The sequence below is a fragment of the Chiloscyllium punctatum genome, chromosome 7 (genome assembly GCF_047496795.1).
Source record: "Chiloscyllium punctatum isolate Juve2018m chromosome 7, sChiPun1.3, whole genome shotgun sequence".
Taxonomy (NCBI): domain Eukaryota; kingdom Metazoa; phylum Chordata; class Chondrichthyes; order Orectolobiformes; family Hemiscylliidae; genus Chiloscyllium; species Chiloscyllium punctatum.
In genome coordinates, this window is record NC_092745.1 from 98,971,511 (window position 1) to 98,996,720 (window position 25,210).

At 41.2% G+C, this 25,210-nt stretch overlaps 1 protein-coding gene across 5 annotated transcripts in view; it reads left to right on the plus strand.

Moving 5' to 3' along the window:
* slc6a9 (solute carrier family 6 member 9) overlaps positions 1-25,210 on the plus strand; it is a 237,387-nt gene that overhangs the window by 97,302 nt on the left and 114,875 nt on the right. Inside the window, exon 1 of one of the 5 annotated variants that reach the window (XM_072574419.1) lies at positions 23,750-23,869. The exons of 2 other annotated variants lie outside the window; for them this stretch is intronic. Coding sequence is in view for 1 of the 3 variants with exons in the window: in XM_072574416.1 (XP_072430517.1) it covers positions 24,189-24,203 (15 nt within the window). In the remaining 2 variants the exon portion in view is untranslated. Of the gene's footprint in view, positions 1-23,749; positions 23,874-23,959; positions 24,204-25,210 lie in introns of those variants that run through there. 2 more of the 5 variants (XM_072574418.1, XM_072574416.1) reach the window with 2 other exon arrangements.

Genomic DNA, 25,210 nt, shown 5'->3' on the forward strand with positions numbered 1-25,210 from the left:
GAACATGGGACTGGGATATCATAGCAATTACAGAAACATGGCTCAGGGATGGGCAGGACTGGCAGCTTAATGTTCCAGGATACAAATGCTACAGGAAGGATAGAAAGGGAGGCAAGAGAGGAGGGGGAGTGGCATTTTTGATAAAGGATGGCATTACAGCTGTGCTGAGGGAGGATATTCTTGGAAATACATAGGGGAAGTTATTTGGATGGAACTGATAAACAAGAAAGGGATGATCACCTTATTGGGATTGTATTATAGACCCCCTAATAGTCAGAGGGAAATTTAAAAACAAGTTTGTAAGGAGATCTCAGCTATCTGTAAGAATAATAGGGTGGTTATGATCGGGGATTTTAACTTTCCAAACATCGAGTGGGACTGCCATAGTGTTAAAGGTTTAGATGGAGAGGAACTTAAGTGCATACATGACAATTTTCTGATTCAGTATGTGGATGTACCTACTAGAGAAGGTGGAAAACTTGACCTACTCTTGGGAAATAAGGAAGGGCAGGTGACTGAGGTGTCAGTAGGGGAGCACTTTGGGGCCAGCGACCATAATTCTATTCGTTTTAAAATAGTGATGGAAAGGATAGATCTAAAAGTTGAAGTTCTAAATTGGAGAAAGGCCAATTTTGACGGTATTAGGAAAGAATTTTCAAAAGCTGATTGAGGGCAGATGTTCACAGGTAAAGGGACGGCTGGAAAATGGGAAGCCTTCAGAAATGAGATAACGAGAATCCAGAGAAAGTATATTCCTGTTAGGGTGAAAGGAAAGGCTGGTAGGTATAGGGAATGCTGGATGACTAAAGAAATTAAGGGTTTGGTTAAGAAAAAGAAGAAAGCATATGTCAGATATAGACAGGATAGATGGAGTGAATCCTTAGAAGAGTATCAAGGCAGTAAGAGTATACTTAAATAGAAATCAGGAGGGCAAAATGTGGACATGAGATAGCTTTGGCAAATAGAGTTATAGAGAATCCAAAGGGTTTTTACAAATAAATTAAGGACAAAAAGGTAACTAGGGAGAGAATACAGCCCCTCAAAGATCAGCAAGGCGGCCTTTGTGTGGAGGTGCAGGAGATGGGGGAGATACTAAACGAGTATTTGGCATCAGTAGTTACTGTCAAAAAGGACATGGAACTTATAGTATGTAGGGAAATAGATGGCGATAGCTTGAAAAATGTCCATATTACAGAGGAGGAAGTGCTAGATGTCTTGAAACACACAAAAGTGGATAAATCCCCAGGACCTGATCAGGTATACCCAAGATCTGTGGGAAGCTCGGGCATTGATTGCTGGGCCTCTTACTGAGATATTTGTATCATCAATAATCACAAGTGAGGTGCCGGAAGACAGGAGGTTGGCAAACGTGGTGCCACTGTTTAAGAAGGGTGGTAAGGACGAGCCAGGGAACTAAAGACCAGTGAGTCTGACGTCGGTGGTGGGCAAATTGTTGGAGGGAATCCTAAGGGACAGGACGTACATGTATTTGGAAAGGCAAGAACTGATTAGGGGTAGTCAACATGGCTTTGTGCGTGGGAAATCATGTCTCACAAACTTGATTGAGTTTTTTGAAGAAGTAATAAAGAGGATTGATGGGGGCAGAGTGGAAGATGTGATATATATGGACTTCAGTAAGGCATTTGTCATAGTTTCCCACGTGCGACAGGTTAGCAAGGTTATATCTCATGGAATACAGGGAGAACTCGCCATTTGGATACAGAACTGGCTCAAAGGTAGAAGACACAGTGTGGTGGTGGAGGGTTGTTTTTCAGACTGGAGGCCTGTGACCAGTGGAGTGCCACAAGGATCGGTGCTGGGTCCTCTCCTTTTTGTCATTTACAAAAATGATTTGGATGCGAGCAGTTAGTAAATTTGCAGATGACACCAAAATTGGAGGTGTAGTGGATAGCAAAGATGGTTACCTTAGATTACAACGGGATCTTGATCTGATGGGCCAATGGGCTGAGAAGTGGCAGATTGAGTTAAATTTAGATAAATGCAAGGTGCTGCATTTTGGGAAAGCAAATCTTAGCAGGACTTATACACTTAATGTTAAGGTCCTAGGGATTGTTGCTGAACAAAGAGACCTTGGAGTGCAGGTTCATAACTTCTTGAAAGTAGAGTCGCAGGTAGATCGGATAGTGAAGAAGACGTTTGGTGTGCTTTCCTTTATTCATCAGGCTATTGAGTACAGGAGTTGGGAAGTCATGCTGCATATGTACAGGACATTGGTTAGGCCACTGTTGGAATATCGCATGCAATTCTGGTCTCCTTCCTATCAGAAGGATGATGTGAAACTTGAAAATGTTCAGAAAAGATTTACAAGGCTGTTGCCAGGGTTGGAGGATTCAATCTATAGGGAGAGGCTGACCAGGCTTGGGCTGTTTTCCCTGAAGTGTCAGAGGCTGAGGGGGGCTACCTTATAGAGGTTTATAAAATTATGTTGGGCATGGAGAGAATATATGGACAAAGTCTTTTCCCTGGGGTGTGCGAGTCCAGAACTAGAGGGCATAGGTTTAGGATAAGAGGGGAAATATATAAAAGAGACCTAAGGGGCAACTTTTTCACACAGAGGGTGGTATGTGTATGGAATGATCTGCCTGAGAAAGTCGTGGCGCCTAGAACAATTGCAACATTTAAAGGCATCTGGATGGGTATATGAATAGGAAGGGTTTGGAGGAATATGGGCCAGCTGCTGGCAGGTGGGACCAGATTGGTTTGGGATATCTCATTGGCATGGACAAGTTGGACCGAATGTCTGTTTCCGTGCTGTACATCTCTTTGACTCTATGACATGGAATTTGAAGGTGTAGCAGGGTTTGCACAAGACTCAGACAGGTCTGACTCCAGAAAACTGCCCAGCAAACCCTGATATCAATTGAAATGGAGGCACTGAGCATCACTGCACTAAGCTTGAATATGACCCCTGCTGTACCATTGATCCTCCTTCCTGTGACCCCAATCCTGCCCCAGGTAACTCTGTCTGAGCATCTACTGCTCCTGGTGATATCGATATGATGGAGAGCCATGAGCTTCTGATTGGCTAACAGCTTTTGGGGAAGAGAAGGGGTACTTCTGCCCGACTGGGGATTTAACCTGATGTGATGCCCAACGTTGTCCACATAAGTGCCTTCTAACCTTGCAATTGTGTCAGATCTCCCAGAGAAAAGCAATATCAAATTTCCAAGCAGTAGGCAAGACTCTCATTGGCAACAGTTCGATCTGCCCCATGTCTGATATCTGTAAGACCACTCTTCAAGTGCTGGGGAATGCAGAACTACAGAGCATGGAGGGAAGACTGAGACTCTGTTTTCCCTTCTTCCCTTCTGTTTCATACCTCGCAAAGGTCTAGCTGATCAAGCATGCATCTGATGCAGAGGAAAAACCTGGTGACACAGCCAAGCAAGTGCCACTCCATCGTCGTGGCATTACAGTCACATGTTTTGAATTTGTTTTTCCATAGACATGTTAGCATTCAAAAGACCACGGCCTTGAAATAGCTGCTTTCTGCATGATGTCAATGTATAATCACAGGAAATAACATCTCTGTTGAAAGCAAAATGGTGTGCAAGCTTTTTTTTTCCACTCCAGGGTCAAATGCCCCCAAATTGCCTTGAACTTTTCGCCATTGCTTAATGCAGCTGCCTGGTTCTGAGTGAGTTGATTTCCACACATCATTGTGAAGGCCAACCATGCTGCAATTCTGAGTTTCCAACTTTTGCGCACACACTACAGCTCAAACTAAACAAGTCACACTAAGAGTTATAACCTGCAGATTATCTGCAAAAACATGAGGAAGTGAAGAGCTTGAACCTTAAACTCTGTGAATCTCATTGCTAGCAATTTGTGTCACTGAGGCAGATTCTTTGAAGCAATTTTTTCTCAGGCATTCTATCTACCCAGCCATATACTGCTTTTCCATGTCATCTGACAGTGTGAAATGACTGGGTACTTTTCATGCACATTAAGTACTTTTTAGCGCAAGAGTGGTATTTTTGTGGTTATACCATTTATCATTCTGAATGGAGGAAATGAGTCACAGGATGGTGCAAGCGAGGCAGGGAGCAGTCAAGGTGGTTTCACTTCTAACATACAGGAAAACCAGGTCATGGGAGGACTAGTTGGAGAAGATGTTTGAAAGAGGAGGTGCAGTTTGGGATCTCTGTCCATTCCTGCATGTGTACCTGCAACCAATCCGAAGGAGAGTATGTGTTAATCTGGTCTATAAACAATAATTCTGTACCAAATTGCAGATTGATAGCCATACTTGATTGTAAACACAGTCAGTTTCATTTCTATGCAATTGCTTTTTTATGACCTGAGAAGCTTGCAATTGTTGTCTGAGAATTCTGAATCAATCACATTATCTCTTATCAGGCCCTGTTGATAAGAGAAATGAAACCCATTCTGATGAACTGTGCATAGAGCACAGCTCATTGATGGATTTTTCAATGCATCTGAGCTTTCATACCTGTGCCTCCTCTCTGACGTGTTAGACAGGGGGGAGCCTGCACCCCCGACTAGCAGCTGATCTGCAGGGCTCTTATGCCTGTCGGACCACAAATTGTTTTCAGGGCATTTCCCACCAAAAGGTCCTGTCCTTGATAGCTATCTGACCATTCTGGGAATGGTGGCTATTACTTGGTCTGCATGAGCCATTTAGTGCCTGACCACGAGGAGCCATGGGTTCAGAATGAAGGGTAAATTGTTGGGGTTGGCAGAGCAATATCCTAGGGCAGGAAAAAATTGGCTGCTGCCCAGACAAAATAAAACTGCTAAAACTTGTGAATGACTCAAATTGGTTTGACTCATCGTGTATAGCTCACAATAGAGCTCCAGTGTATCCAGTATGATCATGTCTAATATTATTGATTTTTTAAACTGGTTTTGCTCTTTGTTGGCAGGCCTTGGGTTGGCAGGCCTTGACTCAGAGGAGTGGGAAAGGACAGGCCTAGCATGCGGAGAGGGTCACGTAGCTTGGGGAATTGAGTGAATGCTGTGGAGGCAGTGGTGAGGGGGTGGAGGGGAGACCTGGAGAAACCTCATTAGGCCAGGAACCTTTGGAGGGGCCACCCCCTTTGCCTATGACCAGCATGCATTGCAAAAGCTGCCAAGTATGGACAATTGGCAGAGGCCTTTTCCATCACTGGCTAAATACCAGCCAGCTGAGAGCCTCATTTGACTGATGGGTAGAAAGACATAGGCCCTAACTGGGAATTCACCAGAGCCCTAAATGTTTGGATGTGTGGTTAGGAGTTATTTCCTCATAATAAATATAAAGATATAAATACATAAAAATTTAATTCAATTCCGTCCTTTATAACTTCCATTTGGACTATAACAATAACATCTTGATTAAGCTGCTGCCTTGAAATCATTTGTGGTGTTTATTACTTTTCATAAGTCAAAGGAACCTTCTGACATGACAGATTTGTAATAGAAATCATTCCCAGATATCTTGCATTCTGAGTGTAATTCATCGTATATGAGATATTGTGGTATTAATAATAGTTCCTTCATGCTGTCTTCCAATTACATAATGAACATATTGACAGCTTTATTCACTGATCATTCCCATAGAACACTTTTTCTTTAATATTGTTTATAACTACGATTAACACTTTTTTTTCTTTGTTATACATTGTTGGGCACTAGCCTGGTTCTGACCATTAGATCATTAGTGCTTCCTGCATCAGCAATCTCAATAAATCCTTTCCCTCCATAATCCAAGATGGTAAGAGGCTGAGATGAAGCTAATCATTCCTTCCAAGAAGTAGAATGCATTAGGAGTGGATTACAAAAATCATGAGAGGCATGGATGGGGTAAATAGACAAGGTCTTTTCCCTGAGGTGGAGGAGTCCAGAACTAGAGGGCATAGGTTTAGCGTGAGAGGGGAAAGATATAAAAGAGATCTAAGGGGCAACTTTTTCATGCAAAGAGTGATGCATGTGTGGAATGAACTGCTTGAGGAAGTGATGGAGGTTCGTACAATTGCAACATTTAACAGGCATCTGGATGGGTATGTGAATAGGAAGGGCTTGGAGGGATATGGGCCAGGTGCTGGCAGGTGGGACTAGATTGGATTGGGATATCTGATCGCCATGGACGAGTTGGACCGAAGGGTCTGTTTCTATGCTGTACAGCTCTATGACTATGACTAGATGAACCTGCCAGCTGGCAACTGAAGCCATCCTACATTAGTTGTTTGGGGAATGAGGCTGTATGCCTGCACTTAAGTAGAGGCATGGCATCCTTAATAATCTTTTGAAAATTGCATTAAAAAAGATAATCTAGCATTTAATATATGAGAAGTATTTTACAGAGAAGTCATGTGTGCTAATCTTTCAAATTTAGCAATTTAATTTGCATGGAGTTCAAACTGATGGGATTTTCTTTTGAGCAAATCCAGAAGCTCATGTGAATGACTTTGTGCCTAACCAGCTATTTTTAATGTGTGTGGGTCCACAGCATGTTACTGCCTATAATTTAGAAATAATTAACACAAATTATCCATCTTGCTCAGGGAGGCCACAAGGATAGGCTGTTGTGGGGCAAAGAGAAGTCATACTGTGCAACAGGAAGGGCACTTTAGAGTTTAGTCTGTGTTATAATTGCCCTTTGTCTACTTGATGCTGTGTGACAGAAGTGAAAAAAAAAGACACAATTTGCTCAGTTCAAATGTCCCCCGTTTTAATGAATCCAAAAAGTGAAGGATTGTTTAACTAACAGTCCAGATGATTTTCTCCAGCTCTGAAATTTCACTTTTCTGGCTAATCCCTGATCTGAATTACAGATGCGTTACTGAATGTGTGAACACAGACTTGCCACGTTAACATCATTGGAAGCCAAAATGCTAATTTTACAAGTTAAGAGCAGCAGTTCAAATATAAAATGGTAACTTTGTCCCTAATGCTGAGAACTTTGTTGCATTCATGATATGTTTTGTTTGCATTCAGAATCCAGTAACATTTAGTCCAAAGTAGTAATTTAGTGAAGAAAAATCACAAATGTGATCTTCTAATAGTAATCAAGCAGATTCTGTGCTGACTGCGGCCTCAGATTGAACTTTCGTTCTAGTACATTATTTACCATTAAACAACCTTCCAGAACTAAACATTAAATTTAACTCCTATTTGCCGTTGAGTTATCCTTGTAAATACAACTATTTGAGTAGCCATTCTTTCCTGTTACTGCATCGAATGGTTTAGAGATCCCCAGCATCAGAAATGCTAAATTGACCTTTACTCTTTACTGATATTGGGTTGGATTTTGTGCAGCTTAACATGATGGGAAACATGGAGGCTGAGGCCACAAATTATGGGAATGTCCTGTGTCAGTCTCCTGGTTGATTAAATAGGAGAGCAGAAGGGGCTGACTTGGGATTCCCATCCACCGGCTGGAGGAGCTCAATTATGTTCAATAAGAAGTCACTGACACCCATTATTCCTGAGCTTGATCCAATTCAGCAGCAGTTAAAAGTTTAAATTGCTTTCCCACAGTCTCAGAAGGCTGCCCCAGCATCTCCTAGAGGCTTATTCAGTGGCCTCCCTGAGATGGAGATGGGGCAAAGGGATTGCATTGTCATTCACTCAATGTGCTGTCAAGGGACCCAGCATAAGATCACTGAAACATGTGGCTGCTGAGAAAGACTCTTGACCTTCACCCCCATCTCATCTACACCAACAGCAAATTCCATCCTGCCCTCACTCACCTTTGGCCAGGGATTTGATGGTGATTCTGGACAAACAGTGCTGTTACCAAGCTGCCATTGGCAGCCTCTGCAGCTGGGAGCTTCAATCCTAGGGAAGGTCTGCCATTGGTCATTTCCATGCTTAAAAGATCCTTGACTTAATCAGATCTGTCCCTGGGGAACTGCCAGATGTTCCCTGCAGGTCACTGGCGGCAGGGTAAGACCTCTGTCATGCCAACAAGTCACAGGTATTGGGTGAGGTAGTAGCAAACTATGGCTAGCATCACTGCATTATAGCAGAATGTATGGCTATCCCAACCACATTTGTATTCCATATCTGGCTGGTGAAAGTTTAACCATTTTGCACGGATGAGGTTTAAAGGCACACACGGCATAGTCTCATCAAGTTGTGCGATCAAGGGTGCAAGAAATGTAAGTTTAATTATGCAATGTTGTATTTCTGTGTCTAAAATCATTGACCAGATGATGGACTATAGCAAAAGGAATCAGACATCAAATAGTTGATTATGGTATATCTGGAACAAGTGCTTGACTTATTTGTTTGTTGTAGGATTCTATCACAAAAAAAACTCAAAAATTCTTGCTTATAGAAATAATTGGAAGACAATTCAAAAGAGCAACTCTACATCTTAATTGAAATGTTTTTCAAAGTAATGTACATAAAGGGTCGAAAAGTGCGACGCTGGAAAAGCATAGCCAGTCGGGCAGCATCTGAGGAGCAGGACAGATGACATTTCAAGCATAAGCTCTTCATCAGGAATGTGGGGTGGGGGTGTTGGCCCAAAGGAGCTTAGAGATAAATGGGAAGGGGGGGGGGGGGGGGGAAGGTAACTGGGAATGCTGTATGTAGATGAAGATGGGAGAGGTGATGATGATAGGTCAGAGAAGAGGAGTGGATAGGTGGGAAGGGAGATAGACAGGTAGGTTAGTTCAATAGGGTGGTGCTGAGTTGGAGGGTTGGATCTGGGATGAGATGGTGACAGAGGAAATGAGGAAACTAGTGAAATCAGTATTGATCCTCTGTGGTTGGAGGGTCCCAAAAAGAAAGATGAGGCATCCTTCCTCCAGGCATTGAGTGGCTCGAGTTTGGCAGTGAAGGAGGCCAAGGACTTGCATGTTCTTGGCAGAGTGGGTTGCGGAGTTGAAGCGTTCGGCCACAGTGGTGGGGTTATTTAGTGCGTGTGTCCCAGAGATGTTCTCTGAAACGTTCCACAAGTTGGCGTCCTACCTTCCCAATGTAGAGTAGACCACATCAAGAGCAATGGACATATTAGATGATGTGGAAATACAGGTAAATCTCTGCCAGATGTGGAATGATCCTTTGGGGCCTTGGACAGAGGTGGGGGGTGATGTGGATGCATGTTTTGCACTTCTTGTGGTGGCAAAGGAAGGTGCCAGGAATGGAGAGTGGTTTGGTGTGGGGACGTGGCCCTAATAAGGGAGTGGTGGAGGGAATGGTCTCTGCGGAACACAGATGGGGTGGGTAGGGAAATATATCTCTGGTGTTGGGGTCTGTTTGTAGGTGGCAGAAATGGCAGATGGTGATGCGTTGTATCCGGAGATTGGTGGGGTTCAAGGTGAGGATCATGGGGGCTCTGTTCTTGCTGTGATTGGAGAGGTGGGGTTCAAGGGCAGAGGTGCGGGAAGTGGAGGATTTGTGCGGGAGGGCATTGTCAACTACATGGGAAGGGAAATTGCAGTCTGCCTTGCGACCTTCCAACTACACAGGAGTTTCACCAGTTTCTTCATTTGCCCTCCCTCACCTTATTCTAGATCTAACCCTCCAACTCGGCACCCTCTTGAACTCTCCTACCTGTCCATCTTCCTTCCCACCTATCTGCTCCACCCTCTTCTCTGACCTATCACCATCACCCCCCACCTTCATCTACCTACTGCATTCTGAGCTACCTTCACCCCAGCTCCACCCCCCTCCCATTTATCTCTCAGTCCCCTTGCCCTTTACCCCCACATCCCCCCATTCTTGATGAAGACTCGTGCTCGAAACATCGACTCTCCTGCTCCTGGGATGCTGCCTTACCGACTGTGCTTTTCCAGCACTACACTTTTCAACTCTGATCTCCAGCACCCGCATTCCTCAATTTCTCCTAATGGACACAAGAGTCAAAACATTTGTTCTGAGACTAAGTAATATAGAAATAGCCCATTTCACCCAACCATCTGTTAGTAGCATGGAAACAACTGCTCAAATTATGCGCTGAACCTCGTTTCTGTATCTGTATGACGATATTTTCCTGACCTCTGTTCTAACATCTTTTACGTATTATCTTGCATCTATCAGCCTGCTTCCAATAGGTTCCTTCCATTTCTTCCTAATATTAAACACTCCCAAAAAATGCTGATAACCACATGCTAACAAGAAAACACCCCATTCTTTATCTATTTTGTCATAATTGATTTTCCTACACCAATCAGCATCTTAGGGTTCTGTAGAAGAGTCATGTTTCGTTCAAAATGTTAATTGCTTCGCTCTACACAACAGATCCAAGACCTGCTGAGTAAGTACAACATTTTTAGTTTTTATTTCAGATTCTCAACATCCTCAATATTTTTGCTTTTGTTTTATCACCCTAGTAAGCTGTATTATATCCTTTCTAAAGCCTCAAAATTTGTAGAGCCCTGTGTTAGAAATATTACTCTAATTGAGGTCTTATCAAGACTCATCATTTAGCTTTTGGCTTTTATGTTCAATACCTCTTGAGATTCAACTTGTTACTATTATTATTCTTAAAAGAGCCAATTTAAGTAACAATGACTGGAAAAACATTTCTCGATGTTTGTTCGAGTTCAGTGGGGTTTTGGAAGCTTGGGTGGAGCGGAAACATCTTGCAGTCAAGGTCAGCAGTGCTAGAAACAGAAAGTAAAAGAAATGAGAGAAAAAAAATTAAAATGCTGCTTCTCTGACAGATAGTGGAAAATTACTTCAGGCACTAATCCAGATAGTAATCACAAAATAATCTGCACATTCTGCAGCGTTACTGTATCTGGACGGATAAATCATACAGCAACTAAGCTTCCAAGATACACCAACTTTGAAATTTTAGCTTGTTTTAAAATACTTACATACTTATGTAAGGCATAAAATTACATTTCCTACACCAAAGCCTTTTCCAATCCACAACAACATAGCTTAAGCACTGCTAAAGATTCACCACAAGATTAACGCTCCCCATTCTCGTCTTTTGAGACACAATCATAGAAAATGTGCAAGACAGAATGAAATTTTAAAAACTTATTCTTTATGGACTGTGGATGTTGGTGACAAGGCCAGCATTTATTGCCCACTCCTAATTGCTCAAATCGATGATGGCTTGCCTTCTTGAATTGCTGCAGCCCAGGTTGTTCAGATCATCATATCTGTGTGGCTGCAAAAGAGCAATGTTATAACTTGTGCCCTATGGCCCTCAAGGTTGCCGTATTTCAAATACATGTATCTCTTAAATGCAATGAGGTTTTCTGCCTCTACCACATAATCATAGTATTCTCATTGAGGTCTTATTAAGGTTCATCTTTTGGCTTTTATGTCTATACTTCTTGAGATTCAACCTATTATTAGAGTCTTGTGTTTAAAAAATAACACAGCTAATTTAAGTGACAATGGCTGAGAAAACATTTCTTGATGTTTTTGTTCGCTCCAAGTATTTCGTAATTTTATATATCCCAAATAAATTTTCCCTCCGTGTCCAAACAAAACAAATCCCCAAGACCTTTCCTAACAGCAATGATTCTTCATTCTCGGCAACAGCCTTATAAATTTCCTGTGTACCCACACAGTGACCATTACAGTATTCGTTACTCTGGCTGTGGTCTCAATATTGTTGCCTACAGTTTCAATATAACCTCTGAGATGTAAAGTTTATGTTTCCATTTGTAAACTATCCCATAGATCTTCTTAAACACTTCAATTTCTGATATCTTCATGATTCTGTCATGCATACTAGATGGAACATACACTCCAGAGTCCTTCAGTTTCTCAAGGTTTTCAGAATCTTACCATTTGTTGTGTATCCCAATGCTATGTTTGCCCTCAACAATGAATGCATTTCCACAAATTTCTCTAGATTGCATTCCATTTGCCATTTTACAGCCTACCTGACCAGTCCATTGAAAGCTCCTCTCTCACTATTGTTGGGCCACCCATACTTCACATTCCTCCTCCTCCTCATTTGCACTTATTGCATTAGCCCCTCTCTGGGAAAACCAGTGTGAAGTATTCATTTAAAAGCATGCCCACTTAGAACATAGAACAGTACAACACAGAACAGGCCCTTCAGCCCACAATGTTGTGCCGACCATTGATCCTCATGTAAGGTAAACCTCATGTACGAACCCTCAAATTTCTGTGACCATACGCATGTCCAGCAGTCTCTTAAGTATCCCCAATGACCTCGCTTCCACAACTGCTGCCGACAACGCATACCATGCTCTCTCAACTCTCTGCGTGAAGAACCCATCTCTGACATCCCCTCTATACTTTCTGCCAAACAGCTTAAAACTATGACCCCTCGTGTTAACAATTTCTGCCCTGGGAAAAAGTCTCTGGCTATCAACTCTATCTATGCCTCTCAGTATCTTGTACACCTCAATTAGGTCCCCTCTCTCCTTTTTTCCAATGAAAAAGTCCGAGCTCAGTCAGCTTCTTTTCATAAGATAAGCCCTCCATTCCAGGCAGCATCCTGGTAAACCTCCTCTGAACCCTCTCCAAAACATCCACATCTTTCCTATAACAGGGCGACCAGAACTGGATACAGTATTCCAAGTGCAGTCTTACCAAAGTTTTATAGAGCTGCAACAAGATCTGACGGCTCTTAAACTCAATCCCCATGTTAATGAAAGCTAAAACACCATATGCTTTCTTAACAACCCTGTCTACTTGGGTGGCAATTTTAAGGGATCTATGTACCTGCACACCAAGATCCCGCTATTCCTCCACACTGCCAAGAATCCTGTCTTTAATCCTGTACTCAACTTTCAAGTTTGACCTTCCAATATGCATCACCTTGCATTTATCCAAGTTGAACTCCATCTGCCACCTCTCAGCCCATCTCTGCATCCTGTCAGTGTCACGCTGCAGCATATAACTGTCCTCTATACTGTCAACGACACCTCCAACCTTTGTGTCGTCTGCAAACTTGCTAACCCATCCTTCAATCTCCTCATCCAAGTCATTAATAAAAATTTCAAAGAGTAGAGGCCCAAGAACTGAGCCCTGTGGAACACCACTCACCACTGACTTCCAGACAGAATATTTTCCTTTCACTACCACTTGCTGTCTTCTGTTGACCAGCCAATTCTGTATCCAGACAGCTAAATTTCCCTCTATCCCATTCCTCCTGACCTTCTGAATGAGCCTACCATGAGGAACCTTATCAAATGCCTTGCTGAAGTCCATATACACCACATCCACCGCTCGACCCTCATCAACTTGTCTAGTAACATCCTCAAAGAACTCATTAAGATTCGTGAGGCATGACCTGCCCCTCACAAAGCCGTGCTGACTGCATTTAATCAAGCCATGCTCTTCCAGATGGTCATAAATCCTGTCGCTCAGAATCCTTTCTAACACCTTGCAGACGGCAGACTGACTGGTCTGTAATTGCCGGGGATTTCCTTATTTCCTTTCTTGAAGAGAGGAATTACATTTGCCTCTCTCCAGTCCTCAAGTATGACTCCTGTGGACAGCGAGGATGTAAAGATCTTTGCAAGCAGTAAAGCAGTCACATTTCTTGCTTCCCAAAGCAGCCAAGGACAAATCTGGTCTGGCCCTGGCAACTTGTCAATCTTAATGTTTGTCAAAATTTTCAGCACATCAGCTTCCTCAATCTCGATCCATTCCAGCATGCTTACCTGCTCCTCAATGGTTTCATTCACTACAAGGTCCTTTTCTTTAGTAAAGACAGAAGCAAGAAAACTCATTTGGGGCTTCCCCTACCTCCTCAGACTCTGATCGGCCCTACTCTTTCTTTGATCATTCTCTTATTCCTCACATACGTGTAAAATGCCTTTGGATTCTCCCTAATCTTTCCTGCTAAGCCTTTTTCGTGCCCCCTCCTAGCTCTCCTCAGACGATTTTTGAGCTCCTTCCTCGCCTGCCTGTAACCCTCTAGAGTTGAGCAAAACCCTTGCTTCCTCCACCTTACATAAGCTGCCTTCTTTCCTTTGATGAGAAGCTCCTCCGTTCTCATCATCCAAGGTTCCTTTATCTTACCCCTTCTTGCCTGTCTCAGAGGAACACATTTATGCATCACTCGCAACAACTTTTCTTTAAACAGTCTCCACATGTCTATAGTGCCCTTTCTATGGAGCAATTGCTCCCAGTCCATGCTTCATCACTGACGTCTGATAGCATCATAGTTTCCTTTTCCCCAATTAAATATCCTCCCATTGTGCCTGCTTCTCTCCTTCTCCATAGCTATGTAGAATGTGAGGCAGTTGTGGTCACTATCACCAAAATGCTCTCCCACCACAAGATCTGACACCTGCCCCGGCTCATTGCCGAGCACCAAATCCAAAATGGCCTCTTCCCTCGTTGGCCTGTCAACGTACTGAATTAGGAAACCCTCCTGAACACACCTTACAAAAACAGCTCCTTCCAAACCATCTGCTTGAAGGAGGTTCCAATCAATATTGGGAAAGTTAAAGTCACCAATTACAACAACCCTACTACATTCACACTTTTCCAAAATCTGCTGACCTATGCTTTCTTCAATCTCCCTGCTGCTATTGGAGGGCTTGTAGTAAACCCCTACCGTTCCTAATTTCTACCCATACTGACTCAGTAGGCAGACCCTCCTCGACAATGGTAACTTCTGTAGCTGTGATACCCTCTCTGATTAGCAGTGCTACACCCCCTCCTCTTTGTCCACCCCTCCCTATTCTTTTTAAATGTGCTAAACCCTGGAACATCCAGCAACCATTTCTGCCCCTGAGAAACCCATGTCTCTGTTATGGCCACAACATCATAGCATCATCTTTCACCCTTACATGCAAAGTGACTTTCTAGTTTGTTATTCGCCTTATTCTTCCCTTATTTATCTGCATGCCCTACATCAATTTTGAAGTATCTTTGCATTTCTAATAATCTGACCTGCTACGGAATCACACAGCTTTGCAATAGTGCAGAAGGAGGCCATTTGTTCCATTCTGCCTGCACTGGCTCATCAAACAAGCACCATTACCTAGTGTCAAACCCCTGCTTTTTGTCCCATAGCCTTGCACACTAATTCTATCCAAATAATCATCCACTGTCCTCGATAACGCCTCAATTTAACGTTCCTCTACCATTCCATACCCCAACTACTCACTGTGTGAAAAAGCATCTTTTCTCACATCACCCTTGCTTCTTTTGAATGGGAACAGCTTCTCCCTATCTACCCTATCGTCACTCCCACACCTTCTTACATCTTTCCATTAAAGTGGAAGCGAGGTATGCACACAGTACTCCAGGTGGGGTACAACAAACGCCTTATGTAGGTTCAACATCACTTCCTTTCTCTTGAACTCGCTGCCGCTGTTAATAAATCTATGCTTTATTAATTGCTCACTCCACCTGTCCTACCACCTTCAATGATCTGTGCACATATACTTCCAGGTCGCTGTGCCCCCGCATGCCCTTTTGAACTGTATCCCCTAGTATATATTGTCTTTCTGTGTTCCTCCTGTTGAAATGTATCACTTCACACTTTTCTGCACTGAACCTCATCTGCCACCTATTCGGCCACTCCATCAACTTGTCAATGTCTTTTTGGAGTTTTATTATGCCTTCCTAACAGTTTACAATTCTTCAAAGTTTTGTGTCATCTGCAAACTTTGAAATTGTCCATTGCATACCAGAATCCAAATCATTAATATATATCAGGAAAAGCAAGGATTCCAATACCAAGCCCTGGGAAACTCCAAAGCAAACCTTCCAACAGCCTGAAAAATATCCAATGACTATTAATTTCTGTTTTCTAACACTCAGCCAATTTTGTATCCATGTTGCTACTGTCTCTTTTGTCCCATGACCTAGAATATTCCTAACAAGTCTTATCAAACTCCTTCTGGAAATCCATGTATACAATGTCAGTAGGGTTACCTTCATTGAGCCTTTCTGTTATCTTTTCAAAAACTTCAGCTGGTCAGTTAAACACAATTTTCTCTTTAGAAATTTGTGCTGATTCTTCCAATGCAATCCATCTTTTGCCACGTGACTCCTAATTGTATCCTGAATAATTGTTTCTGGATGTTTCCCCACCACTGAAGTTAAACTAACCAATGTGTAATTGCCAGGATTATCTTTACAACCTTTCTTGAAGTAGGCTGTAATGTTTGCAATTCTGCAGTTTTCTAGCATTCCCCCTCCCACCATCTCCTGACTCCATGGACATCTGAAAGATAATGACTATTGTCCTCAATTTCTACTCTTACTTCCTTCAAAATCCTTGGATCCATCTCATCTGGTCCCAGTGAGTTTTCACCTTGAAGTATCAAGTTTATCCAAGACTCCTAATAATTTTGAACCCTTCTAGTGACAGAGTTTGCACCTCTGTCACCATAGCCTGGGGAACATCGCACTCTTTTGTATTTATTAACACCTCAACCATGTCTACAGATACTGTGTAAATCCTCTTTTTGGTCTATACTCAGCCCTACTCCTCCCTAATCACACGTTATATGCCCATCAAAGGTGTTGGCATTCCCATTTATAGAAACTGTCATTCTTTTTTCAAAAATCATCTTTGTCTCTCTGAATTACTTTGTCAACTCCCCACTAAAGCTTTGGTATTCCTCTTGGTTCTCTATTGCATTTTCTGCCTGACACCTGTCATAAGCACACTTTTTCTTTCTAATGTTAATTTCTACCTCCTTTGTCATGAAAGGAACTCTTGTTTTGTTTGTCTTACTTTCCCAGTTGAAAAAATAGAATTAGAATTAAAATTAGAATTGGCTTTATTGTCACATATGCTCACATGAATACAGTGAAAAGTTTACAAATTGCCACTTATGGTGCCATTTTAGGTACCCAAGTACAGAATCTTAAGTACAAATTCTTAGGGAACAAAAATGGAAAAGTAGAGAAATGAGAGGTCCAAGAATAAAATAGAAAAATAGAGATATAATATTCAGAATAAGTCAATTTACCTCAAAAGTATCCCAACTGTCTGCTTTTTGATGGAGCCCATTGTTCAGTTACTGCTTTCCTGTCACCCTCTTGTTCCAGTCAATCCTGCCCAGCTCTGTTCTTGCCCCATTGAAGTCAGCTATCTGCCAATTGGTTTTTCTTAGTCTGGATTGTTGCATGTCATTCTCACCACCATCTTGAACCTTATGAAACAATGATTACTGTCTCCTGAGTGTTACCCCACTGACACTTGATTCACTTTGTGCACCTCATTTCCAAGGACCAGGTCCAACAATGTATCCTTTCTTGTTGGACGAGACACTTATTATTGTAGTAAACTCTCCTGAACACTATCTAGGACCACTTGCCCTCACTGTTCCTCACATTATCAATATCCCAGTCTATATTTGGGTCATTGAAATCACCATTATAGCTTCTCTATAATGTTGTCAGTTCTTTGCAATTTCCCTGCATATTTGCTCCTCTATACCTTTCCAATAGTTGGTGGTCTATTGACTATATCATGCAATGTAATTGTTCCCTCTCTACTCCTTAGCTCTAGCCAAACTAACTCTGTCCTTGAACCCTCTGAGACAGTCCCTTTCTTCAGCAATGTAATGCCCTTCTTAATGAATACTGTTACTCCTTTCCCTTTCCTTCCTTTACTATCTTCCCTGAACAACTTAGACCAAGAAATATTTGATATCTTTCTAGCCCTTCCATCTATTTTCACTTGTAACACTCAGTCTTATTTACTTTACTGCATTCAACATATATTTACAATTATATTTTCTGCAGTATTGAATTCTTGGCATCTGGCATAAGCTTTCCTGTCTTTACATGGTGGGGGATGGAGCATACTTGAAAATTCTGTCCTTTGGTTTTCTAAATCTTTCCTATCCCCTCTTGCAACACCTCTTCCCAGTGCTCTGATGCTAAGTGCACCATAAGAATCTACCCCATCCTCAATTGGTTTGAATTTCTACATCTTCATCATCTAGAAGGATACTGATAATACAATTCATTACATCACTGGTCTATTCATGTGTTATATTGGTGCAGCAATGGTCTGTTCCGTGGGTTATATTGGACCAGATATTCCAATTTCCATTGGAATCATTTCAAATGACAGTAATCCTCTTTAAAATTACCTACCTATCTGTCAGCAATTTTTCCAGCCAAGATTCCGAGTCTGGCATTACAGCCAAACACATGGCCCCTTCATAAAATACTTGATGCTATATTTTGGGAGTGAAAGGTCTCAAAGGCACTTTGACAGCAACTGAAAAGAGTAAAATTTTTAAAGTAAGTGAGGGAGTAGTGTGGCATTTTGGTAAGATGGATAGGGTAGGATGCCGTGACTCTGTCCATTGGAATATCTTTGCCTGTGTTGTAGGAGTTGTCAATGAAAAGGTTATATCATTTCACAAGTGGTCACTTCAAAGGGTTGTGCTGCTGCAGCAGTAGTTTATTCATGGACTTTATTGGTGCAGTAATGGTCTCTTGAGGGTATTGTGTAGTTCCAAAGTGGATTTTTAGGAATTGAATTGCTTCATTAATGATTCATTCAGCTCTTGTATTGCTGCAGTAACGATTAGTAAGGAGCATGCATTGCTGCATTAATGGTTGTGCATGGGTTATCTTGCTGCAGTCGTGGTTTGTTTAGGGATTATTTTGTGGAAATAGCTGTCTGTTTGTGGGTTGCATTCTACAGGAGTGATTGGTTCAGGGATTACATTGCTGTAGTCACAGTCATAGAGTCATACAGATGAACAGCACAGAAACAGATCCTTCGGTCCAACTTGTCCATGCCGACCAGGTATCCTAATCCATTCTAGTCCCAATAGCCAGCACTTGGCCTACATCCCTCTAAACCCTTTCTATTCATATACCCATCCAGATGCCTTTTAAATGTTATAATTGTACGAGCCTCCACACTTCGTCTGGTAGCTCATTCCATACACGTACCACCTTCTGTGTGAAAACTTTGCCCTTAGGTCCCTTTTATATCTTTCCCCTCTCACCCTAAACCTATGCCCTCTTGTTCTGGGCTCCCCATCCTCAGAGAAAAGACCTTGCCTGTTTATCCTATCCATGCCCCTATATAAGGTTACCCCTCAGCCTGCAATGCTCCAAGGAAAACAGCCCCAGCTTATTCAGCCTTTCCGCATAGCTCAAATTCTTCAACCCTGGCATCATCCTGGTAAATCTTTTCTGAACCTTTTCAAGTTTCACAACATTCTTCTGATAGGAAGGAGACCAGAATTGCACGCAATGTTCCAAAAGTGGCCTAACAAATGTCCTGTAGAGCCACAACATGACCTCCCAACTCTTTATATTCAATGCTCTGACCAATAAAGGCAAGCATACTAAACACTTTCTTCACTATCCTATCTATCTGGGACTCCACTTTCAAGGAAACCCCATTCAGGAGGCTGCATTGCTGCATTGTTGCAGTAGTGGCCTGTTCAGGCATTATATTATTATGATTTGCCATGTTTCCTCACCTATTTAATGTCGACCATTAATTACTGTAACCTGTGTTTTCACTGTGTCAGCACTACGTTGATTTCTTGTAAACAGCTGTGTTTCAGTTTACAATCTTGTTCAGTTTGTGTGGTAATTGGCCATGCAAACGTTTCCTGGTTGTTTCTTTTATCAGTTCCATCTTTATGCTATTACTTTCATTTTGCTTTAACTGTTGCGTCTTACTACTGATAAACATGTAGCTATAATGTTGACTGTTCCACTCCAACTTCCTCACCATTCCCCAATTTCCATGGAAAGAGAAACACAGAACCATTATATGGTTAGGGGATTGAAAACAATCCCTTGTCTATCTAGTTAAAAAGACATACCGGAAGTTTTATAAAAGCTTAGTAAATCTAAACTGATTCATTTGAACTCGCTGACCAGAATTTCAATAATTTTCAATAAATATGGAGTTTACTTTCTTGTCTATTCTCTTCTCCAGTAAATACTTGTCAAGCACATCTTAATTACAACAATCCGTGTTAATTACTCTGAATGACAGCAAGTACCCCATTATCACTACTCTTCATATATTGGAGGTCTGCAATACACACATCATCCCTCTTATTACTACCAAACCTTCCCTGTTTTAGCTCAATCTACATGAATTTTGGTTTTTGTTTCTTCTTGTTCATCTTATCTTTTCTTGCTATTGTCACTATGTTATTTCTAATTGACATAGCTGCCCCACTTTCCCTTCTTTGACTCCTATCATTTCGATGTACGTTATACATGTGTATATATTCATAAGTATATCCATGTACATTATATGTGTGTAGTCATCTACCAAAAGAAATTTTCCTGGGCTGCCATTGCCATTGTATATATAAAATGAACATTAGGCTTTACAGGAATGTTCTGAAAATAAAGAAAACTAAAAAATCTGAGTTAGTAGAACTGCATTAATGTGACCAGTGATGGGCCTTGGGTTTTTCTAGCATTAAATTTGAGCAATACTATTTCACTGAATGGGATCATTGAAATTTAATTACTTTCTAATTACACTCTTAATAGGGTTAAACAAAATAAATAGCCAGGATAATAGATACCTGGGAGTGGTTGCTAGGCAGTCATCTCATTAGGACTTTGTATCTCGAAGTGTGTAAGCAAAGTTTAGAAGTTAAATTTAAACCCTGCATGGAATAACACCTATTAACGTCATCTTTTATAACATGCTGGCAGATCTTCTGTCAGTGCTTTGGGCAAAAGATGAGCATACTTGAGTTTGTGGCAGGCCAGTTTCAAGGGTGTGCACACGAGCATCTCCATAATGGTGGTTGTCGGGTTATAACTTATAATGTGCCAAATTTGGATGTTGAGTGCAAGTTGATGGGCAAAGTAAAGATATTTAAAATGAAGGTTAGCCTTACTGTGTGGCATGGTAGAGTGTAGAAGGATGGATACATTTGAAGCAAAAGTTATAACTTGACCTCTTCCACTTTTTAAATGTATTCCTATATACAGATCTAATCTATGCTGGCTTTATTTTTTTGTATATCACTTCTCTTTTGTTAGTATGTATGTTATATTTTAGCATTTGCAACTCTCAAAACATCCAGAAAGCAGAACCATTCCAATCTCACATGTTTGTTAAGGATTAGACATAAATTTAGCACTGTAATAATGTTTCTGTTGACTGAGAAGTAAAAGTAGTACACCAGGACACTATTGTTTGTCAATCCAATAAGTTTATTTTGAGGCTGCTGCTGGTTGGCACAAGCCAGGAACTGGTAGCACCCCTGTGATGTAAACAAGAGTAGAAACAGACACCTTTTCATACCATGAGAGTTCTGTTTCAGATCTAACTTGACCAGACAAGTAGGTAGGTGTCAGTGAGAAATTCATAGTTCACACATTTTTCCGACAGTTGTCCCCTTTTCTTGTCAAATGTTTTCTTTTTACTCTCTTGCCTGTCTCAATTTAAAAATAAAATGTAATCTGTTTTTCTAATTAACCTGTTAAGAGATGTTATTACACACCTTTGGAGCAGATGGGACTTGAACCTGGGCCTCCCAGTCCAGGGTATAGTCACTACCACTGCACCACAAAAGGGCCCTTATTGCCGTTCTTAAAACGAGGTTGCTTTATATTCTCCAGCTGCTGGCTACCTCTGAGCTGCTGTACTTCTGATGGAATGCAGATGATTCAAGTTTATGACATGATTTCCTGGAGTCACTCAATTCCAGATCTTCACTTTTCCTGCTGATCACTCTTAAGTACACCATGCAATAGCTTAAACTTCAAACTCCATGAATTAGAACTCTGCTCCCTACTCTGCAACTGGATTCTTGACTTCCTGACCTGCAGACCACCATCAATAAGGGCAGGCAACTACACTTCCTCCACAATAATGTCAACATTAGTGCCCCACAATGATGCGTACTCAGCTTCTTATTATACTCCTTATACACTCACGACTGTGTGACCAAATTCAGCTCAAACTCAATTTACAAATTTGGTGATGGCATCACCATGGTGGGTTGGATCTGAAATAATGATGACACAGAGAATAGGAAATTGGTAGAGAGCTTAGTGGCATGTTATAAAGACAACAATCTTTTCTTCAATGTCAATAAAATGAACTATTTGGTCATCGACTTCAGGAAGCGGTGTGGAGGACATGGTCTGTATCAACGGTGTTGTGGTGGAGGTGCTCAAGCGCATCACATTCCTAGGAGTAAATATCACTAACCATCTATCCTGGTCCATCCATGTCAACACTACAGTCAAGAAAGCAGACCAACGCCTCTACTTGCTAAGAAGGCGAAGGAAATACGGCATGTTGACGATGACTCTTACCAATTTTTATAGATGCACTGTAGAAAGCATCCTATCTGGGTGTAGCACAGTGTGATATGGTAACTGCTCTGCCCAAAACTGCAGGAAGTTACAGAGAGTTGTGAACGCAGCCCAGAGCATCACAAAAATCATCATACCTTCCCTTGATTCTGTCTACACTTCCTGCTGCCTCAGGAAAGCAGCTAAGATAATCAAAGACTCCTCCCACCCAGGTTATACCCTCTTCACCCCTCTTCTATGGGACAAAAGGTCCAAATGTTTGAAAACACTTACCAACACATTCAAGAACAACATCTTCCTTGCTCTTGTCAGATTTATGAATCGACCTCTTATATATTAGAGTTGATCTTCTCCTGCACCTTTTTTTGTAGCTGTAACACTTTTTTCTGCTTCCTGTCCTATTACCCTGACACATTAATGTAAGGTATGATTTGTCTGGTTAGCACGCAAAACAGTACTTTTCCCTGTATCTTGGTACATGTGACAATAATACAGTAAATCAAACAAATCAGAAAATTACTTTTTTTCAGAAAATAGCATGGCCAAAAATAACCACTCTTTCAAATATTCTTATCTTTTTATCACACCAGTATTTAGAATGTTCAAATCAGTTGATGTGAAGGTGGGGCTACCTACACATTTTATAAATGGTGGAGGCTGGGATTGAATCTGAAGACAAAAATGAGAAGTTGTAACTTTTTTCCTGATTCCGTCCTATTTTTAACGCTTTTGTATTTGATGAGCTTTGAGACAATTTGTGTGGTTCTCTATTATCGCTAATAGCCTGCAAAAGAAAATAGGACGAGTCCAAGGCTTCCTGGCTCTCAGCGTGAATTTGGCAGGATTGTCCAGTTCTAGCAGTGAGTTACAGGCTCTTTATTCAAGCAGAGAGATGACAACAAGTATCCCAAAGACTACTTCTGGCAAGTGTCTGTCCTGTGCAACAAAAAATTAGTATAACTTCAGAGTAGAGGAGGCTTCATACATTGAGTTTCAGATAGGAGGGCAGATAATTGTACGGAAGTGGCAAAAGTGTTGAAAGAACTGTTGCATCGTCAGATGAAATGAGGCAGACTTAATTCACACATTAATCAACTCTGACCAACGACTACTTTTTTCAGTTGGTAGCTAGTAGTCTGGGAAAGAAAGGTATGAAAGAGACAAGAATGATTTTCAGACTACCAAGAAGAAGTGGGAAACTTTGTATTCTGGTCCCATGCTGGTTTACTTTGTTATAATTTATATATTTTAAAATGTGCTAATCATAATTGCAATGATCAGGGAAAGGATGTGGAAATTTGAGTATGGTAGGTTGAATGTGAATGCAATGTCTTTTGTAAAAGTTGTCTTGTATTGAGCTAACCCCAGTACTGAGAAAAACCTTCACTGACCAAGGGGAAGTTTGTGTCGGATTCAAAGCAGCATTGTTCGAGGCTCCAGGGGTGATGGCGTGAGGTGCTTAGGAATGACATTTATCAACAAAGTGCATTGTCCCCCCTGCCTCTCTTTCTGTGATTACTCAGGGAGTCCCTGACGACTCAGTGTGGCTTCCACCGTGTGATACAAGGCCCTGGCCTTCTTAAAAAGTCTGCCAGTATGCATTTTGAAAACATTTTTTTAAAAATCACTTCGGCCAGAGTGGGCAAAGCGAGGGACAAACAGAGAGACGGAGAGAGAAAGCTTTCTGAGTGGTGGAGTGGGTGTAAGTAAGTGCATTACTGGGGCATGTCTATCTTCATATTTATGGCAGCACGTAGTATCCTGTTGCTTTCATGTGAATTTGACAGATGGACAATTCAGCAACACTTGTAAGCAACTACACCAAAAAAAAAATTCGTTATGGCATATTGTCGGAATGGGATTTATATCGAGAGCCAAGTGTTGAATGATTTTTCTGATTTTTTTGCCACGGAGGCAGAAGCGTGTTCTTTTGGTAGACAACCGAAACTTCTTTTCCAACAAATGTATTTTATTGCAAAGTTCAAAAAGCTAAAGGGTCAACATTAAACTCCTCGTTAGGAATGGGGCTTTTTGCGGTAGGTGAAAAATTATCAGTTCTAAAAATATATTTTATCCATAAAGCACACACTACTGCTTTATTCTGAGATTAATGAGCAACTGAATTTGAAAATAGTGGTTTTTCTGATCTTTTTCAGTGGGAAAGGTTTAAGGAGGACAATCCATAGAAAGACATCAAGTTGCCAGATTTAAAGGAAATAGTGACATTAGTTTATCAAGCAAAGAAAATGATTACCTTATAGACTTTCAACTCAGTCTGTTGTCTATAAATATTTAAGGTGATTGTATTTTGTAGCTGTCATTGTACGTATTTTGATCTTGGGAATTATTTGAGATTTGTAAAGTTCCTGTTCGATAAATTTTACTATGGAAAGTGATTGTACATATCACCCAGTCAAAGTTAAGAGAACTGTCTAGTGCATAGTTTGAGTGTTATGCAGTGTATGATCACCATTCATTGGGAAAGTTGGAATCTTCTCACAAAAGACTAAAATGCAATTCTAAGAACAACAAATGGTCTTCTGTCATAGAAATGTCACTATGTAAGCTATTGGAAACAGATATTCCTCAGGTTGTCTGTGCAATAGGTCCATCACAGTAGAAGTTAACTGTTCCTAGAAGACTACTAACCTTTGTACATAGATAACTGTCTATTGATATTGTCAATGTTATAAACAATATGGTCTCTCTTCTTACCTCTGGGATGAACGTGACTGCATATGAGTACATAGTTAAAATGTTACACAGAAGGCTGAATAAAGAGATAATTTAACCTAAGTAAAAATTATCTGCCAACATTTGGGAAATTTAGTTCCAATATTTCAAATTACTATGTTGTTTAAATAAAATAGCAGCTGCAGTGTTCACATATGCAACCCTGAAAGCAAGGCATCTTTAAAATTGAAAAGCCCTATTTACAATGATGCCTACAGGAGTAACTGTGGACACTAATATTCTAATGAAACATGTCGCACGTGGGCTTACAATACAATAGAGGAAATATGCTTATCTCTTCACTACATGT